Raw genomic sequence first — 16883 nt, 5'->3', positions numbered from 1 at the left:
AATACAAATTTACATTGTATCAGCTTTACAATAGGTACGTATTCGAGTATGATAGAACTTTACTAATTTTTCGTACATAATATAAGATAAATAATTAACAACATAATAATCTTATGATCTTATTTATAACAACCAGTGGAAGTAACAAAAACAGTTATAAGAAATCTTATTTTAAAAGTCAACGAGCACAGCTAGATATTTCCTCTGGTTTTAAGTCTTCCTGGGAAAATCATTTAATTAAGTCTTTTATTCATTACAGTGTAAACGTTTATAGAAGATAGGTGTGTAGAATACATTGTATGACACTCGCTCATATTATTCTAAACTTATAAATTAGCCACTAACTAATGTTCATGAACGCATTTAGCGCTTAAATGTTTAAATTACTTAGTACACTTACAATTAAGAAAAAATAAATTACTAGCCTGGATACATTTTCTACCAGATCGGTAAAATAAATGGCCGGATGTACAAAAGTCGAAAATTTTATATCGTTCTTATTTGACTCTCTACTTATTTATATAAAAAATGTAATCGAAATATATTAATGCCTTTAAAAGTAAATTTGTGACTTATCCAGCATCCATTATTCTAAACCCATGAACACATTTAATATATCATCTATTGATAATCAGATCTGTGGGCTTGTCGTAGTGGCAATATGTATTTTCTTATATTATGGGTGACTTTAATGTAGGAATAGAGAAGAGATGGCAGTAGAAATGGGGTGCACCGACAAATTAACTAGATTTATCGAAATTTATATTCGGGTTTCCGTCATATTTCTGCGCTCTAGGGCACTCTAGTATTGGTTATTATTTCATTTTGTACGCTATAAGTGTACATTATATCGTCGCCTGAAATAATTTTTCTTCCAGAAAAAGACATGATACGAATTTTACTATCTATAATCATACCTACAATTGAAGAGCTGAGAATGATAAGTGGATAAAGATAATTTTTTTATGAAATTGAGATTTTAATGTGAAACGTAACTATAGATCTTACTCCAAGTACTGGTGTGAAATGTCAGTCAAATACTTCATACAATGAGAACTAAACAGCTCTGAATATGGGTATTATCATTTTTTATCATTTTTTGGATTTTCGCTTTTGTTGAGAAGAAGTGGACAAAGACCAAACTTATCCCTTTCTAACTCTCAGCGTGACACACACATGCTCGTCCCTGATGCTTTTGTTGCTATGAAGAAAGGAGTGCATGTGGATGAAATTAATTTGGATTTAGCTTTAAATCTGTACGATTCGCCATTGCTAATAAGTCAGAAAAAGCTGGGTGATATTTTTAAGCTTGAGGAGTTCATTCCTCCAGTATGTAAGCAGTGGTATGATCGTATTCATGAAGTAGGGATGGATATTAATGAAAAGGACACAGATATGGACTCAGAGTGACAATACCAGCATATGAATATGATATGTTTCCTGACAGCAGACATTAATATTTTGGTAAATAGTATTTATACACTCACACACACACACACACATATTGTCTTGAAATAATCTGAGTTATTTCTTTGAGTGTGAGAACTGGATACGTTTATTGCTTATATTTGTTAAAAATAATATAAGGGAATTAGTTAATATTTACTACAATGCCATGAAATGATTATTTTCTTTGCACAAAAACACATTTTAATTAAACTTATTAAGGTAGATAGTGTTTTAAGTTCACATATTTGTCATTTTGTAGGCCTATCGAAAGAAATTCAGAATTTTGATTAAGAGTGAGAACTGGTAACTCTATTGCCATTTTTATTAATAATTTATTGGAGATTCAATTGATATTTACTTTAATGCTATAAAATGTTAAGAAACTATCCGACATATTTCAGTGACTATTATGACATTTGCAGATGATGAAAGAAAATTATAAAAATAGTTTTCCTCGATTATCTCAAAAGTACTGTCTTGGTCTTTATCCACTTATCATTATCAGGTCTTCAATTGAGATAGTCTAATTAACGTCGGTAGAGAGGGACTATTAGACTAGATTAATAAAAGTAATAAATAATATTAAATATATAAGATGTTTTGTCAGTAATAAAGAGATCAGAGAGATTCATTCAGGCATCCATCTGCATGCGGTTCACAGCTCTATGTTGTAAGTCACTGTCTGGTTGGGTAGTAGTAGTAGGGGTAGTACGGATATTCAGGGTATCTCTGCCTTCGTGCCTGGTTACGCCGCCTCTCGACCTTGTCGTGCCTGTACCTGAACAGAGGTCTGAAAACCAGGACCTCTGCCGTCTCCATATCCTCATCGTCAGGTACAACAGGTTCATCCGGATTCTCAGTGAAGTTCAGTTCCCCTCCTGTCGACAATTCGTTGGTGACAGGCGCTGACAAATCCTCAGCACCGAGAGTGTTCTCTTCACCTGTTCCAGTCGGAAGAGACAGAACTGAGGTTGCCAAGGCTAGGCAAACTAGTGATAGTGCTACCAGCTGAAAATAAATACAAAAACATACGAACTGACTTTTATATACTCTTGTTACATTGGACATAAGCCTTAAGTAAAATTATATGCAAAAACAGGAATAGTAGTAATAGTATTATTTATTTATTTAACGTGGTAGAGATAGGGCCGTCAGGCCTTCTCTTCCCCTCTACCAGGGGATTACAACTATAATATGAAGAGTAAAATTACAATTAATATTAAATTTACAATTACAATTACAATAAAAATTAAAGTACGACAAGATTACCTGGTTAATGAAAGCTAGAGAATTTATCATAGTAGTTACGAACAAAGAATATTTTTGTATTTACTGAATTACAAATTAAACCTAGATAACAAAATTCTATAGTGATGAAATTACTTGATATTGAAATATTTTGTGACAGATTAAGAGAACTATTTACAAGAAACCATGTCTGAACGAGTCTCAATTACTGACCAAGTGCCTAGTAAGTTTGCGTTTGAATTCAATTTCATTTCGACAGTCCCTGATGCTAGCAGGTAACGAATTCCAGAGGAGGTGCGATGGGATGGTATTTTTAGTATTGTTTCATGGCGAGAGCGTGTGTTCAGATTGTGGTGGGAAGAAAGGTAAGTGAAGCGAGACGACAGGTACGAAGAAATAGAAGAGTTCAAGATTTCGAAGAGAAGCAGAAGTGAATGTAAATTTATTTTCTTATCTAGTTTAAGCCAACCTATTGTTTCCTGGGATGGGGTAATATAATCATATTGCAAGCCCCCCCACAGACTTATAATAAATTAAAAGTAAACAGGACGACTGAGAACAAATGAAATTTGAAGCCTGAATTGGAATGGCAAGGTCCTCTATTCCATAACGTGGTGAGTTTAACAACTGTTATGCTACAAAGGATATTCACAATCATTGAAAGTTTTACAATCAATCTATAAATTTAACAAGACCTGGATTCGATTCGTGTCTATAGCCTCTTGAGTCCTGAGAGTACAGTATAGGGTAAAGTTGCCTATTTCCGTGATACCCCTAATCCCGTGATACTTTTTTAAAATTGAATGTCAGTCAAAGCTTAATTGTTCGATCATAGCGCCAGACATCTTTCTCAAAAGAGTGCATCTTTCGCCTACTTTTGAGATATCGATGAACTTCATAGCAAGATACCCAATCCCGTGACATTCAGTGAAGAAAACCTATCACGGAATTAGGAGTACCACGGAATTAGGCAACTTTACCCTACTATAGCCTACTATACTTCATACATGATTATGATGTAAGATGTATGAGAAGAGAACCGAAATATAGTATAATATACCTGCATTTGCACTCTAATTGTAACCTGCAGAATATTTTCAGCATTTTCCCTCATATCAGTGACTTTCTTTTAAGTATAGAATTATATTGAACTTCAAAAATAAAACAAGTGTCTCAGGACTCAGGAGACAGCTTGTATTTTTCCTGCCGTGTCTTGAACCGTGACCTAGCGACATACTAATTAACAGGTATTTTTACTAGTTCTGAATATCTTGTGTTATTAAGAAGTATTATTAAATACATTAAACAGAAATAAGTTAGTAAAAGCTTGATAGATTTAATGATTATGATGATGATAATAATAATAATAATAATAATAATAATAATAACAATAAACGAATTAGCTACAATAGTAAGTCTCAGTTATAGTTCAACAGTTTAGGGCGCCTAGGCCAACTGTCTTTCGGGTACGCATTCTGAATTCGAGGTACGGTTATGCTTGAAATATTTCATTGTAAAATCAATAAGTGACACTTGTGGCGGACAGGATCTCGGTGGGAGTTTTTCTTGACGTTCTCCCGTTTTCCCTTGTTAGGCATTAATATTATCCGAGCTCCATTTAATGTTAATTCCATAATATTCCCCGAGCACAGTCTGAGATGGCCTAGGGACGAGCAGGGTTATTTGCTTCGAAAGTTGGATGCATAGCGAACTTTAGCGTATTCACCTGGTGTGGGTTGGAAGCGCACCTAGCTGAAATATTAGCTCAAAAGATATACAATTGCAGTGCTGGATCGTAGTGATCTCCTCCAATAGTATCAGTATTAGCAATAATAGTAATAAAATTGAAATTTTACGTAACATGTTGAGAGTTAAACTTTATTCAATCAGTTTATCAGTTAGTCTGATTATTTAGTTGTTTTTTGTGCTGTGAGCTTGTATTCATTTATGTGGAGGCCATGAATTTACGTATATTACTGAACTCTGCAAGTCTAGCAATGTTTAAAATTTTGTTTATGAATTGATGGCACATAAGAGGGTAAATTAATTCGATAGGATAAAGGCCATAATGTTGAGTAGTTGAGTTTAACTTTGACGCTCACGAGAGATTATAGGTAAATTTTGTCTAATACCGTTCTTTAATCTGTGACATTGTTGTCTTTGGGTGGCTTTGAACTAGCGAATCTAAAATAAAATTAAAAATTGTGCATACATACTGAATTAAAATAAATGACATAATATAATAGTACCAGGTCTATGCACCGGGTATTGTCATAACAAATTTGACAAAATTAAACACCCTACTTTTAAGGATGATCAGTAATCATTACCAATTCAGAAGCTAATCTACAAAGACAAACATTTTCAATAGACAATACAGCAAAATATTTTGGGATGGAAATATCTAGCACAAAAATCCAAAACGTGTCATTTCTCGGACAGAATTCAATGGTATACACAATGGTATATCTCTGTGTCAGCAACACACAAGGCTTCACAATCTTTTGTTAAGGCAGATACAAAAGAGAGTAGAAATTATGAGGCTGATAAAATAAGCTAATACTTATACTAGATCCGGACCTAAGTGGAGAAAGTGCATTCAAAAAAGAATTAAAATAATTTCTGTACAGGGATCGCGGAAAATCTCCTACCCTGAGAAAGATTTCGATTTCTGAAAGCGGACTTCCGGCAGGAAAGGACTGGTATGAACCTGAAAACAAATCCTTCACACGGCTGAAATTAAAAACATCCGCTCATTGTCGCTGTTAGACTCATTTACTTCTATGAAATATAGGAATACCATAGACATCGGTGAGTAGTCGATGTTTTCAGTTTTAACATACACGCATAACAATCCGTGCTACAATAGCTATTGTTATCTCCTCCTTATCTCGCCTTAAGTTCTCTGTGATGTAGGCCAGGCTCCAAGATATCTGGCGTTCACCGTAGAGGGGACGGTTATTTTCTCAATATCAAAATTGAAAAATTTTAAAAATATTTCATCGCTAAACAGACAACTCTGTGGCATAATGGTGAAATTCGAATCCAATTACAGAAGATAGGCTACATTTCTTTTCTGAATATATCAATTTTCTCTATTTCTGTTCCCCCATTGCTCCATTATAAATATATCACTAGCTAAGGATGAATAACCTTTGTCGTTTAAACTATAGTAAAATTAACAACTTTGAGTGATATAATTAAAGAGAAGAGCGTACTTACGATGTGGGTATTCATGATGAACGTGTTGAAGATGTCCTTGTTCTCTTCAGATATATATTGTCGTGTCACTTGCTGTTCCTTGGAGCTACGGAAGTGATCTGAACCTTCAGCGACAAATGCATAATATTTATACTACGTGTTGGAGTTGCTAATGCTGATGAAAGAATGCAGATGACCGGAGATGACTGGGGTTTTCTGGAAGCTACTACGCTCACTCAAATTCTGTGGAATCCACGAGCCACGTGATAGTAACTCATTCATATCTAGTGATGATGACGGTTCCTACAGTTTCAACAGACTCTTCGGCGCTCTGAGTGTTAATTGAAGTTATTAGCAACCTCTGTGAAGAATTCCAATTTCGCGGTTCGAATTTTCTCGGAAATGAATCTGAATCATACTTTTCATACATGAAAGCAAGGTACTACATTTTCCTGCTTGTGTTATTGCAACACTTAAAATTCGTATGTGGAATTTTTCGAGGCTTGTCATAATATTTTCACAGATGAATGCTGGGAGTCTCGTGATTTGACGACAAAACGACGCCGGTCCCGCACAAAATAAAATCATACATTACCAAAACACTTACATGCCGTACACCTTATTAGTTGTGTACATAGCGACCGGACTACAAACCGTCCTGACCGAATTGTTTATTCCAAAGTAGATTAAAGCAAATTGGACTTAATGGGAGACCAGAGGCTATACAAATTACGTAACAGAAAAATTGTTTGTGTGGCCATGTAAAGGATTCCGGAAGATTATTTCAAAAGAAAACTGATCACGGTACATTTAAAACAGACTTAGTTTAAAAAGTAAGAAATTGACATGAGTGTCCCAAATTATGAAAGACAGATGTAAATGCATAGACAATACTGTTCCTGTGACACTGGAAGTCGACATGTGTTACCAAAGAGAATGTAGGCAAACTGATGCATCTTTAGATGAAATTGATGGACACATTGTTTATATTAGGCAAAAATAGAAAGCACTAAATTGGATGGATTATCAGTTTATCAGATGGTTTAAAAGATAAATAGATGTCAAATTTACTAATCACTACACAATTCATTTTGGAAAACTGGTACATCTTTAAGTAAATTTGATAAAATAGATAGATACAGCAATAAATTAGACTGGCTGATAGATTATCAGTTTACCACTAGGCAGATGATTTAAAAGACAGACACATACATAAAAAGAAGTAGAATTTACAAATCATTATGCAATTCATGTAGGCAAACTGATACAACTTTAAGTAAATTTGATAAAAAAAGATACAGTAATAAATTAGACTGCATGATATATTATCAGTTTAACACTAGACAGATGGTTTAAAAGAGACACACGTAGATAAATAGAAGTATAATTTACTAATCATTATACAATTCATGTAGGCAAACTGATACAATTGTAAGTAAATTTGATGAAATAGATCAGTATAGCAGTAAATTAGACTACACTAGGCACAAATTTGATAAAATAGATAGATATAGCAAATAAATTAGATTGCCTGATAGATTATCGGTTTAACACTAGGCAGATGGTTTAAAAGACAGACACGTAGATAAAAAGAAATAGAATTTACTAATCTCTATATAATTCATGTAGGCAAACTGATACAATTGTAAGTAAATTTGATAAAATAGATCTGTATAGCAGTAAATTAGACTACCTAATAGATTATCACTTTAACACTAGGCAGAAATTTGATAAAAATAGGTCGATATAGCAATAAATTAGACTATCTGATAGATGATTACTTTAATAATAGGCAGAAATTTGGTAAAATAGATAGATACAGCAATAAATTAGATTACCTGATTGAGTATCACTTTAACACTAGGCAGAAATTTGATAAAGTAGATAGGTATAGCAATAAATTAGACTACCTGATAGATTATCACTTTAACACTAGGCAGATGGTTTAAAAGACAGGCACGTAGGTAAAAAGAAATAGAATTTACTAATCTCTATATAATTCATGTAGGCAAACTCATACAACTTTAAGTAAATTTGATAATATAGATCGATATAGCAATAAATTAGACTACCTGATAGATTATCACTTTAACACTAGGCAGAAATTTGATAAAATTGATAGATATAACAATAAATTTGACTGCGTGATAGATTATCAGTTTAACACTAGGCAGATGGTTTAAAAGACAGACACGTAGATAAACAGAAGTAGAATTTATTAATCACTATACAATTCATGTAGGCAAACTGATACAACTTTAAGTAAATTTGATAAAATAGATAGATACAACAACAAATTAGACTGGCAGCTAAATTATCAGTATAACACTAGGCAGATGATTTAAAAGAGACACACACACATAAGAAGAAATAGAATTTACTAATCATTGTACAATTCACGTAGGCAAACTGATGCAACTTTAAGTAAATTTGATAAAATAGATAGATACAGGAATAAATTAGACTAGGTGATAGATTATCAGTTTACCAATAGGCAGATGATTTAAAAGACAGACACATGCATAAAAAGAAGTAGAATTTACTAATCATTATACAATTCATGTAGGCAAACTGATGCAACTTTAAGTAAATTTGATAAAAAAGATACAGTAATAAATTAGACTGTATGATATATTATCAGTTTAACACTAGACAGATGGTTTAAAAGAGACACACGTAGATAAATAGAAGTATAATTTACTAATCATTATACAATTCATGTAGGCAAACTGATACAACTTTAAGTAAATTTGATAAAATAGATAGATGCGGCAATAGATTAGACTAGCTGATAGATTATCAGTTTAACAATAGGCCGATGGTTTAAAAGAGAGACACGTAGACAAACAGAAGTAGAATTTAGTATTCACTATACAATTCATATTATAATCAGTCAGTTTTCGTAACGTGGGAATGCGAAAAGTTCCAAAACTATGTGGGTTAGTTATGTTTGTCCATTGGTTTTGCTAGTGATGTATCATCGGAATAACCTGGGAACGCTGAGTGTGTGCCTGCTTGGCGTGACACTAAGTCAGTTGAAATTTGCATCCAGTTTGTTCTTAACTTATTGTGTATGTAGTGATTGATTTCAAAATGTTTCTATTAAATTTTTACTGTAATACACTATTATTTTATATCTAGTATTTTTTTAAGTATTAGAATTTAGAATAGGTAAACTAATGGTTTGAAAAGTAAAAGAAACAATTATTTCTGGATAAAATTTGAGTGTATAATTCACTCTTAACTCCCAGCCTTATCTTATAAAAACACAATATATGTGATTACTAGGGGACGAAACCAAGGCTTCGCTAAAGGATTACCTAATATTCGCTACGTCTATCTCACTATTACCAAGTCAATCAATTTATGATAAGCTTGTAGTTGATAAAGAGTAGTCAAATAACCTACTGAAAAGTATAATTTTAAATAACATACGATCGGGTAGTAGTTCTATGAACGAAAGTTATAGCTAGAGGCGTTATGAGTACAGCGCTTACACTCAGATGAAGAATGGAAGAATTCACTACAAAATGTCGACTGCAACATGTTCTTAAAGACATTGGGACAAAATTTATTTCACCGATCACGTGAATTTAATGTTGCTTTGAGGACCACAATAAAAGTAGGCTACCTCAAAGATACTCATGGTGCTGAAGAACATTAATCTTGAGTTACTACATAACAATTGAATCTCAACTAGAGCTAGCGATATACGTTGCTCCGATTTAGTCTTTTCAAAGTGTAGCATGTTTGTACTTATCGTGAACCAATTCTTGTCTTCTTTAGAACATGCCGATCGTAAGAAATTGTCGTAGGCCACTTGAAAACTTTTAAAAGCACACTGATGGCCTTCAACTTAAAGTAATACAACTTCCGAAACTGCTTTCTTCTAAGATACATCTTAACTTTTCACATTTTTAAGGGATGTTGACGAAAAATATTTACTTGAAATATATTAATCCAGTGCCTACCATCATATCCCACTTCCCTCGAATATTATCTCCCCATCTACGTCTTGGCCACTCCAAAGGTCTTTTTCCCTCCGGCCTCCCAACTAACACACTATATGCATTTCTGGATTCGCCCATACGTGCTACATGCCCTGCCCATCTCAAACGTCTGGATTTAATGTTCCTAATTATGTCAGATGAAGAATTGAATACGTGCAGTTCTGTATTGTGTAACTTTCTCCAAGAAAGGAGTTGTAAAAGTGTCAATTTTGAATTATATAATTACGTCGTTAGGTTTTAAAGATGGGAATACTGATCACTTTACATGGGGACAAAAGGAAGAATAGTGAATGAGTGTAAGAGAAAGAGGAGGATACAATAATGAGGGAATATAAGTAAGAGGTATGAATCTAAATTAGAAGAGCGTCTACAAAAGGTATATCTGTAATGAATGTAATTGTGGCACCGGATACAAAATTGTGAGGTCCACATTACATGGATATATCATATCATATCATATCATATCATATCATATCATATCATATCATATCATATCATATCATATCATATCATATCATATCATATCATATCATATCATATCATATCATATATCATATCATATCATATCATATCATATCATATCATATCATATCATATCATATCATATCATATCATATCATATCATATATCATATCATATCATATCATACCATACCATACCATATCATATATCGTATCGTATCGTATCGTATCGTATCGTATCGTATCGTATCGTATCATATCATATCATATCATATCATATCATATCATTTACTTATAACAGAAAGTATGTCAGACATTTATCATTCATCCAGACTAATACTCTATCGCTATAAAATGCGAAAAATTCGAAGTCAGTGAAGAAAAACCTCTAACACACGACTTGTTTCTCAATGATGGAGAATGAGTCGTAATCCGGCTATTTATGACCACTTAAAGTCATAAAAATGCACTAAGAGTATCGTTAATGAAGGAATTTCTACCCTACATTGTAGTAAATGGCCAAAAATTGGTTAACTTTATCGACGGACCTCCTAGTACTAACTCAGCACGTAATTCCATATATACTCCCTTCGTCCTTCTCTATCCAGTAGAGTCGGGCAGACTGCCTCATATTATCGCCCGTTCTCGGTTGCGTAATCACCGCAGTCTCGCCCAGTGCGCGAGTACCTAACGTAGCCAAATGACTCATTGATAGAGAACACGAGATTCTCTTGCTCCCGAGATTACCGATACTAGGTCATTCCCGACAGTCTCGGATGTCTATTCGGGACTGTAGTAATGATAAGAAAGCAGTATCGCTCGGGCCATGCTTCTATAGGAAGCATTGGCTTATACACTTCCCGATTCTTTAAATATATATCATGTCGTAGCTCCTATAATACTTAATCAATCGCGCCGTAATTTTTTGGATTGATAGCTCAATGTCTAAGGAAAGCATAGAAAAACAAATCGAACTGAAAATCTTTTTTGGAAAGTGAAAAAAATATATATATTAACTTCGATGGAGATTGATCTGTTCAGACTTCACCGCTGGTAAGCGGCAAACTTTTTTGTTTTTCACGTTAGATGGGGGGTCAAAGCGAGAGAAATGGTGAGAAAGGATGGAAATTACTTTTAAAAGTGATGGCAACTCAAAATTTTTACTGGTTCTCGAATAACGGCGAGTTAACCTGTTAGCGCGGGACTCATGACTCAAACGTTTGTTCCGTAAAATTTGTACGGAACCCTTCAACGCTTGAAAACTCGTTATTGTACGGATGGTATTAAATGGTATTTTAATACAGGTAGTTGAAAATGTGGCTATACTCGTATAGTCCAAGATGGTTTACACTTTACAGTAATTAGGCTATCTTTTATAACAACTAAATAAAAAAATAGTTTGTAACACAATGATATGAAACATGAAAATATCAAAAGCTGGTTCACAATAAACCGAGAACGGAAACGGCAACGAGAACTAGAACGGAAATATTGTTAAAATAAATGTATTTAAAGGTAAGCATTCACAATTAACTATTCTGAATGCTCACATTTAAATACTGTACATTTATTTTAACATTATTTCCGGTCTCTTTTCCGTTCCCGGTTTATTGTGAACCAGCCTATACTATAGAAAACTACACTTTCTATTGGTGTGCACGTTATACTCGTAAATTATTGTTACAGAACAATCATTATTGTATTCTAGCCATGTTACAATATAAAATTATATAGGCCTATATGGTTTATAATAATTATCCTATATGTTATAGGAACGAGAATAACAAATTAAGAATTAATCAGATTTCTAATACTTGTACCGGTACCTAATGATAACTTAAAGACAGCAATAAATAATAACCATCATAATAATCCTGATAATCATAATCTTAATCATCCTAATGATTACGATAATGATGATGATGATAACAGTACTAATAATAATAATAATAATGGTATAATGATAATAATAATAATAATAATAATAATAGTAATAATAATAATCGCTGTAGAGTAACGGTTAGCACACCTGACTGTGAAACGATCGGCTTCCGGTTCGAATCTTGGTTGGGACAAGTTAAGACTGGTTCACAATAAACCGAGAACGGAAACGACAACGATAACGGAAATATTGTTAAAATAAATACATTTCAATGTGAGCATTCACAATTAACTTTCACGTTCCCGTTTCCGGGCTCCGGCAATCTTCTCGTTAATTGTGAATGTTCACATTTAAATATATTTATTTTAACATTATTTCTCGTTGTCATTTCCGTTCCCGGTTTATTGTGAACCAGTCTTTACCTGGCTGAGGTTTCTCGCCTCAACCCATTGAGAGCAAATGCTGGGTAACTTTCGGCGCTGGACCCTGGACTCATTTCGCTGGCATTATCATCTCATTCAGACGCTAGATAGCTATAGCAGTTCATAAAGCGTCATAAAGTAACTAGGTAATTTAATAATAATAATAATAATAATAATAATAATAATAATAATAATAATAATAATAATAATAATAATAATAACCCTCTTTTATTCTCTGTTGTTATGATAAAGCAAATATAAATGACACTCAGGAAGAAACGCAGAATAAATAAGGGGGGGGGGAATGCCTGTTATTATTCGGTTGAGAAGCTTTTGTCATCCAGCCTGCTCTCAAAAAACTTGAAAGTTAGAATTTATAAAACAGTTATATTACCGATTGTTCTGTATGGTTGTGAAATTTGGACTCTCACTTTGAGGAACAGAGGTTAAGGGTGTTCGAGAATAAGATTCTTAGGAAGATATTTGGGACTAAGAGGGATGGAGAATGGAGGAAGTTGCACAACGTAGAACTGCACGCATTGTACCCTTCACCTGACATAATTAGGAATATTAAATTCAGAGGTTTGAAATGGGCAGAACATCTAGCATGTATGGGCGAATCCAGAAATGGATATAGAGTGTTAGTTGGATGGCCGGAGGGAAAGGACGTTTGGAGAGGCAGAGACGTAGATGGGAAGCTAATATAAAAATGGATATGATGGTAGAGACTGAATTAATCTTGCTCAGGATAGAGACCGATGGCGGGCTTATGTGTGAGCGGCAATGAACCTCCGGGTTCCTTAAAACGCATTTGTAAGTAATTATGATCAATTTGTGAAAGGATCTACTCTATTTCGTAAAGCTGTCCTTCCCCTTGCAAAAGTGTTCCCATTTCACATTCAGCATTTTATCAGTTGGGAAACAAAAATATCTTTTGTCAGAGCCTCTGGTCCTTTATAATAATATAAATAAGTATTATTTTATTTCGTCCTTACACAGCGCAATAATTACCCATGCTGATGAAGATGCCCTTGCATTACAACGAAACATCCAGATGTGAACGCGCAATATAATAATAATACAGACGTGTGATATCCATTACTATAGCGTATACAAAACACTATCGAATGATTAAATATGGAATGTCAACAAAATGCTGATAGCGAGAAAGTATATCATAGCTCCAACCATAACTTGTTATTGTTTTAGACTAGCTTAGGATTAGGTAACGGCTGAAAGTGCTGCATTATTTTGCTTCTCCGGAAAGGCAATAAATAGTTCATTAAAATAGTGTGCCTTCTGTAAGAATGTCGACAATCATAATGTGCTTATTATTGCATACCACACTGCTGTGCCTTCTTAAATTACTTTATGAACATTAATATTTCAGAAAGAGTCACGAATTGCAGTGATGAGCGGCAATTAAGCCGGCAGTCAGTGTACGCATTTCATAACGATAAGTCGGCCGTGCGATAACAGGCCGGGACCCGGTATTCCTCGTTCCCGAGTGCCAATCTCGAGAATACGATTCTCGGAACTGGCGTTATCGGCCAGCTAGTCTCGCCTACGAGAACGAGCGGGAGTAAGAGGCTGTTTGCCCGACTCTACAGTATCCAGGTCGAAGGCATTTAAGTGTGCTTAAATGCGACAGGTTCATGTCAGTAGCTTTACTGGCATGTAAAAGAACTCCTACGGGACAAAATTCCGGCACACCGGCGACGTTGATATAACCTCGGCAGTTACGAGCATCGTTAATTAAAACATAACATAACGTAACAACCTTCTCTATCCAAGAGTGAGACGATGTTATGATATGAAGTTGTCTTCCTCTCTGACAAAAATATTTATTACTCTCTACTTAGAATAACACATATACTGACAACAGATAAACATCTACGACCTAGACGGCGTTCCGAGTTACTACAGAGATTTCCAAACAGAGCAGTCGATACAGAAGTTTCTTTCAGGTGGTTTGTTAATTTCCAATAATTACTACAGGGATTTCCAAACAGAGTTTATTACACTGCAGTCGATGCAGAAGTTTCTTTAAGGTGGTTCGTTAATTTCCAATAATTACTACAGAGATTTCCAAACAGAGTTTATTACACTGCAGTCGATGCAAAAGTTTCTTTAAGGTGGTTCGTTAATTTCCAATACGTCCAGATAGTTCAAGTTATTTTTAGAATTCTGTTACTCTGTGGCAGAATTCAGTTACACTTATCACTTATGAAGTAGCTACACTTCTAAGGTATAATTCACTATCTCTTATAGTGAGATGCTAGGCATAAACATTGAATAGATGAGACATTTTACATAATACCGTACTCAGACATTAGAAATTTATTACCGGTATAGTCAATTACAAATAATCCAGGTCTGTTTATGAACGACTCAGAGGATGTTGAGAATTTCTTCTTCTTTCTTCTTCATGAACCAGAAAACACAGATAGATAACAGAAACTTCTGTGTTGTCAGCAGACGAGCCCAAGGAGATGGTCAACAGCTGAAAAAGAAAGATGAGTCAAGGAAAGAAGATAAGGGAAAAAACGGAGGGGCAGTGAAAAGAAGGGGAAGTATAGAGAATGTGAATAGAACAGGTAGCGAGGAACGAGAGAGTTGTAGTAAAAAACCCCAATACATAATCTAAGGAAATGGTGTGTCAGTGGGAGAAAAAAAAATAGCAGAGATATCTGTATAGAGAAAAGATGAAGAGCAGTGATTGAGTAATAGTAGTAGATAATGGTGTTTATATTTCATAAGGCAAAGAATAGTGCATACTGTAATGAATTAAAGGGTAAGGGGGCTAGAAATAGGAGCTAGCTAGGATATGTCAGTAGGGAATAGAAAGTAATGAAGAAAGAAGGAAGTCAATGGGGAATAGGGAACATGAAAATTAATCAATTTATATCGTAAGAGTAATACAAGGAAGAGTTAGTAATGAAAATGAAAAGGTATTGTAAAGAAAATAGGAACTGAATTAAATACTAAAGAAAACTGTTAGAAATAAGCAAAATAGAATAAGATAGTAATATGATAATGATTGATAGTTATTAAATTACGAAATATAGAGAATAATAAGTGAAATGAATAGACACGGAAGGACACAGTTGATGATTAAAGAAAATGAAGAGCATGCGTCAGTCACGTAGGGTGCTATGCATAGACATTTCGCTAGCCCGTGCTACGAGCGTGCTAAACTAGCTCCGGTTATCGATTGATTACTTGTACAGGATTCATATCATGTCATGTCATGTCATGTCATGTCATGTCATGTCATGTCATGTCATGTCATATCATGTATCATATATCATATCATATCATATCATATCATATCATATCATATCATATCATATCATATCATATATCATATCATATCATATCATATCATATCATATCATAATACGTGGTACATTCATTAAGTTCTGAGACTGAGGGCATAGTGGCGGTGTGGTGCACTAAAACGGATAGGTGGCGCCGTGATATGGTACCTTGTCAGTTAGTCTCTCGTCCCAGCATCATACAGTTACGTGCATATAGTGTAAGCAGAACTACGGTCTTTGTTGTGACGGTGATTTGAATGCGCGGGTCGGAACTCGAGTATGTTGCAGTTTGAGCAACGGGCAAACGTCACGTTCTGTCAGAAATTAGGCGAAACTGCTGTAACCGATCATAACTGGAGACGAAACATGGTGTTTCCTTTACGATCCGCAACTGAAGCGACAATCCGCCACCTGGAAAACGCCATTATTTACACGAGAGAAAAATCCGCAACAAGACAGGTCAAAAGGCAAGGTGATGCTTTAACAGTTTCTTTTATTCAAATGGAATTGTTCATATAGAATTCATCCCACAAGGTGCAACTGTAGACAAGATCCTCTACAAAGAGATTCTTGGCCGTTTACGCAATTCAATTCGTCGTAAGCGTCCTGAGCTTTGGCATAGGAAGAATTGGCTGTTGCTACACGACAATGCCCCTGCACATCGCTCCATCCTTGTCCAAGAGGAAATTGCAAGGCAATAGGTCGCTGTTTTGCCACACCCTCCGTACTCACCTGATCTCGCACCATGCGTTTTTTTTTCTTTCCCCCCTCATGAAATCAATCCTACGTGGGCGTAATTTTTATGCTGCCGAAAAGGTCATGACTGCCACAAGAGAAGCCGTACGGCATCTTCCTGCCAACATCTTTCAGCGGTGCTTCTAGCAGCTACA

At 34.7% G+C, this 16883-nt stretch overlaps 1 protein-coding gene across 1 annotated transcript; it reads right to left on the bottom strand.

Annotated features, from left to right (window-relative positions):
* Nucleotides 1-1536: 1536 nt before the first annotated feature.
* Nucleotides 1537-6079, bottom strand: LOC138699913 (uncharacterized). Its single transcript, XM_069826109.1, has 2 exons — nt 5920-6079; nt 1537-2457 (listed from the first exon to the last, which is right to left on the bottom strand). The coding sequence occupies exons 1-2, from the start codon at nt 5932-5934 to the stop codon at nt 2125-2127; spliced, it is 348 nt and encodes a 115-aa protein (XP_069682210.1). The 5' UTR covers nt 5935-6079; the 3' UTR covers nt 1537-2124.
* Between the last annotated feature and the right edge of the window lie 10804 nt (nt 6080-16883).

Source organism: Periplaneta americana, chromosome 5, assembly GCF_040183065.1.
Source record: "Periplaneta americana isolate PAMFEO1 chromosome 5, P.americana_PAMFEO1_priV1, whole genome shotgun sequence".
NCBI classification, from domain to species: Eukaryota; Metazoa; Arthropoda; class Insecta; order Blattodea; family Blattidae; genus Periplaneta; species Periplaneta americana.
The sequence above is the reverse complement of the archived record's forward strand: the minus strand, read 5'-3'. Positions and strand labels throughout refer to the sequence as shown.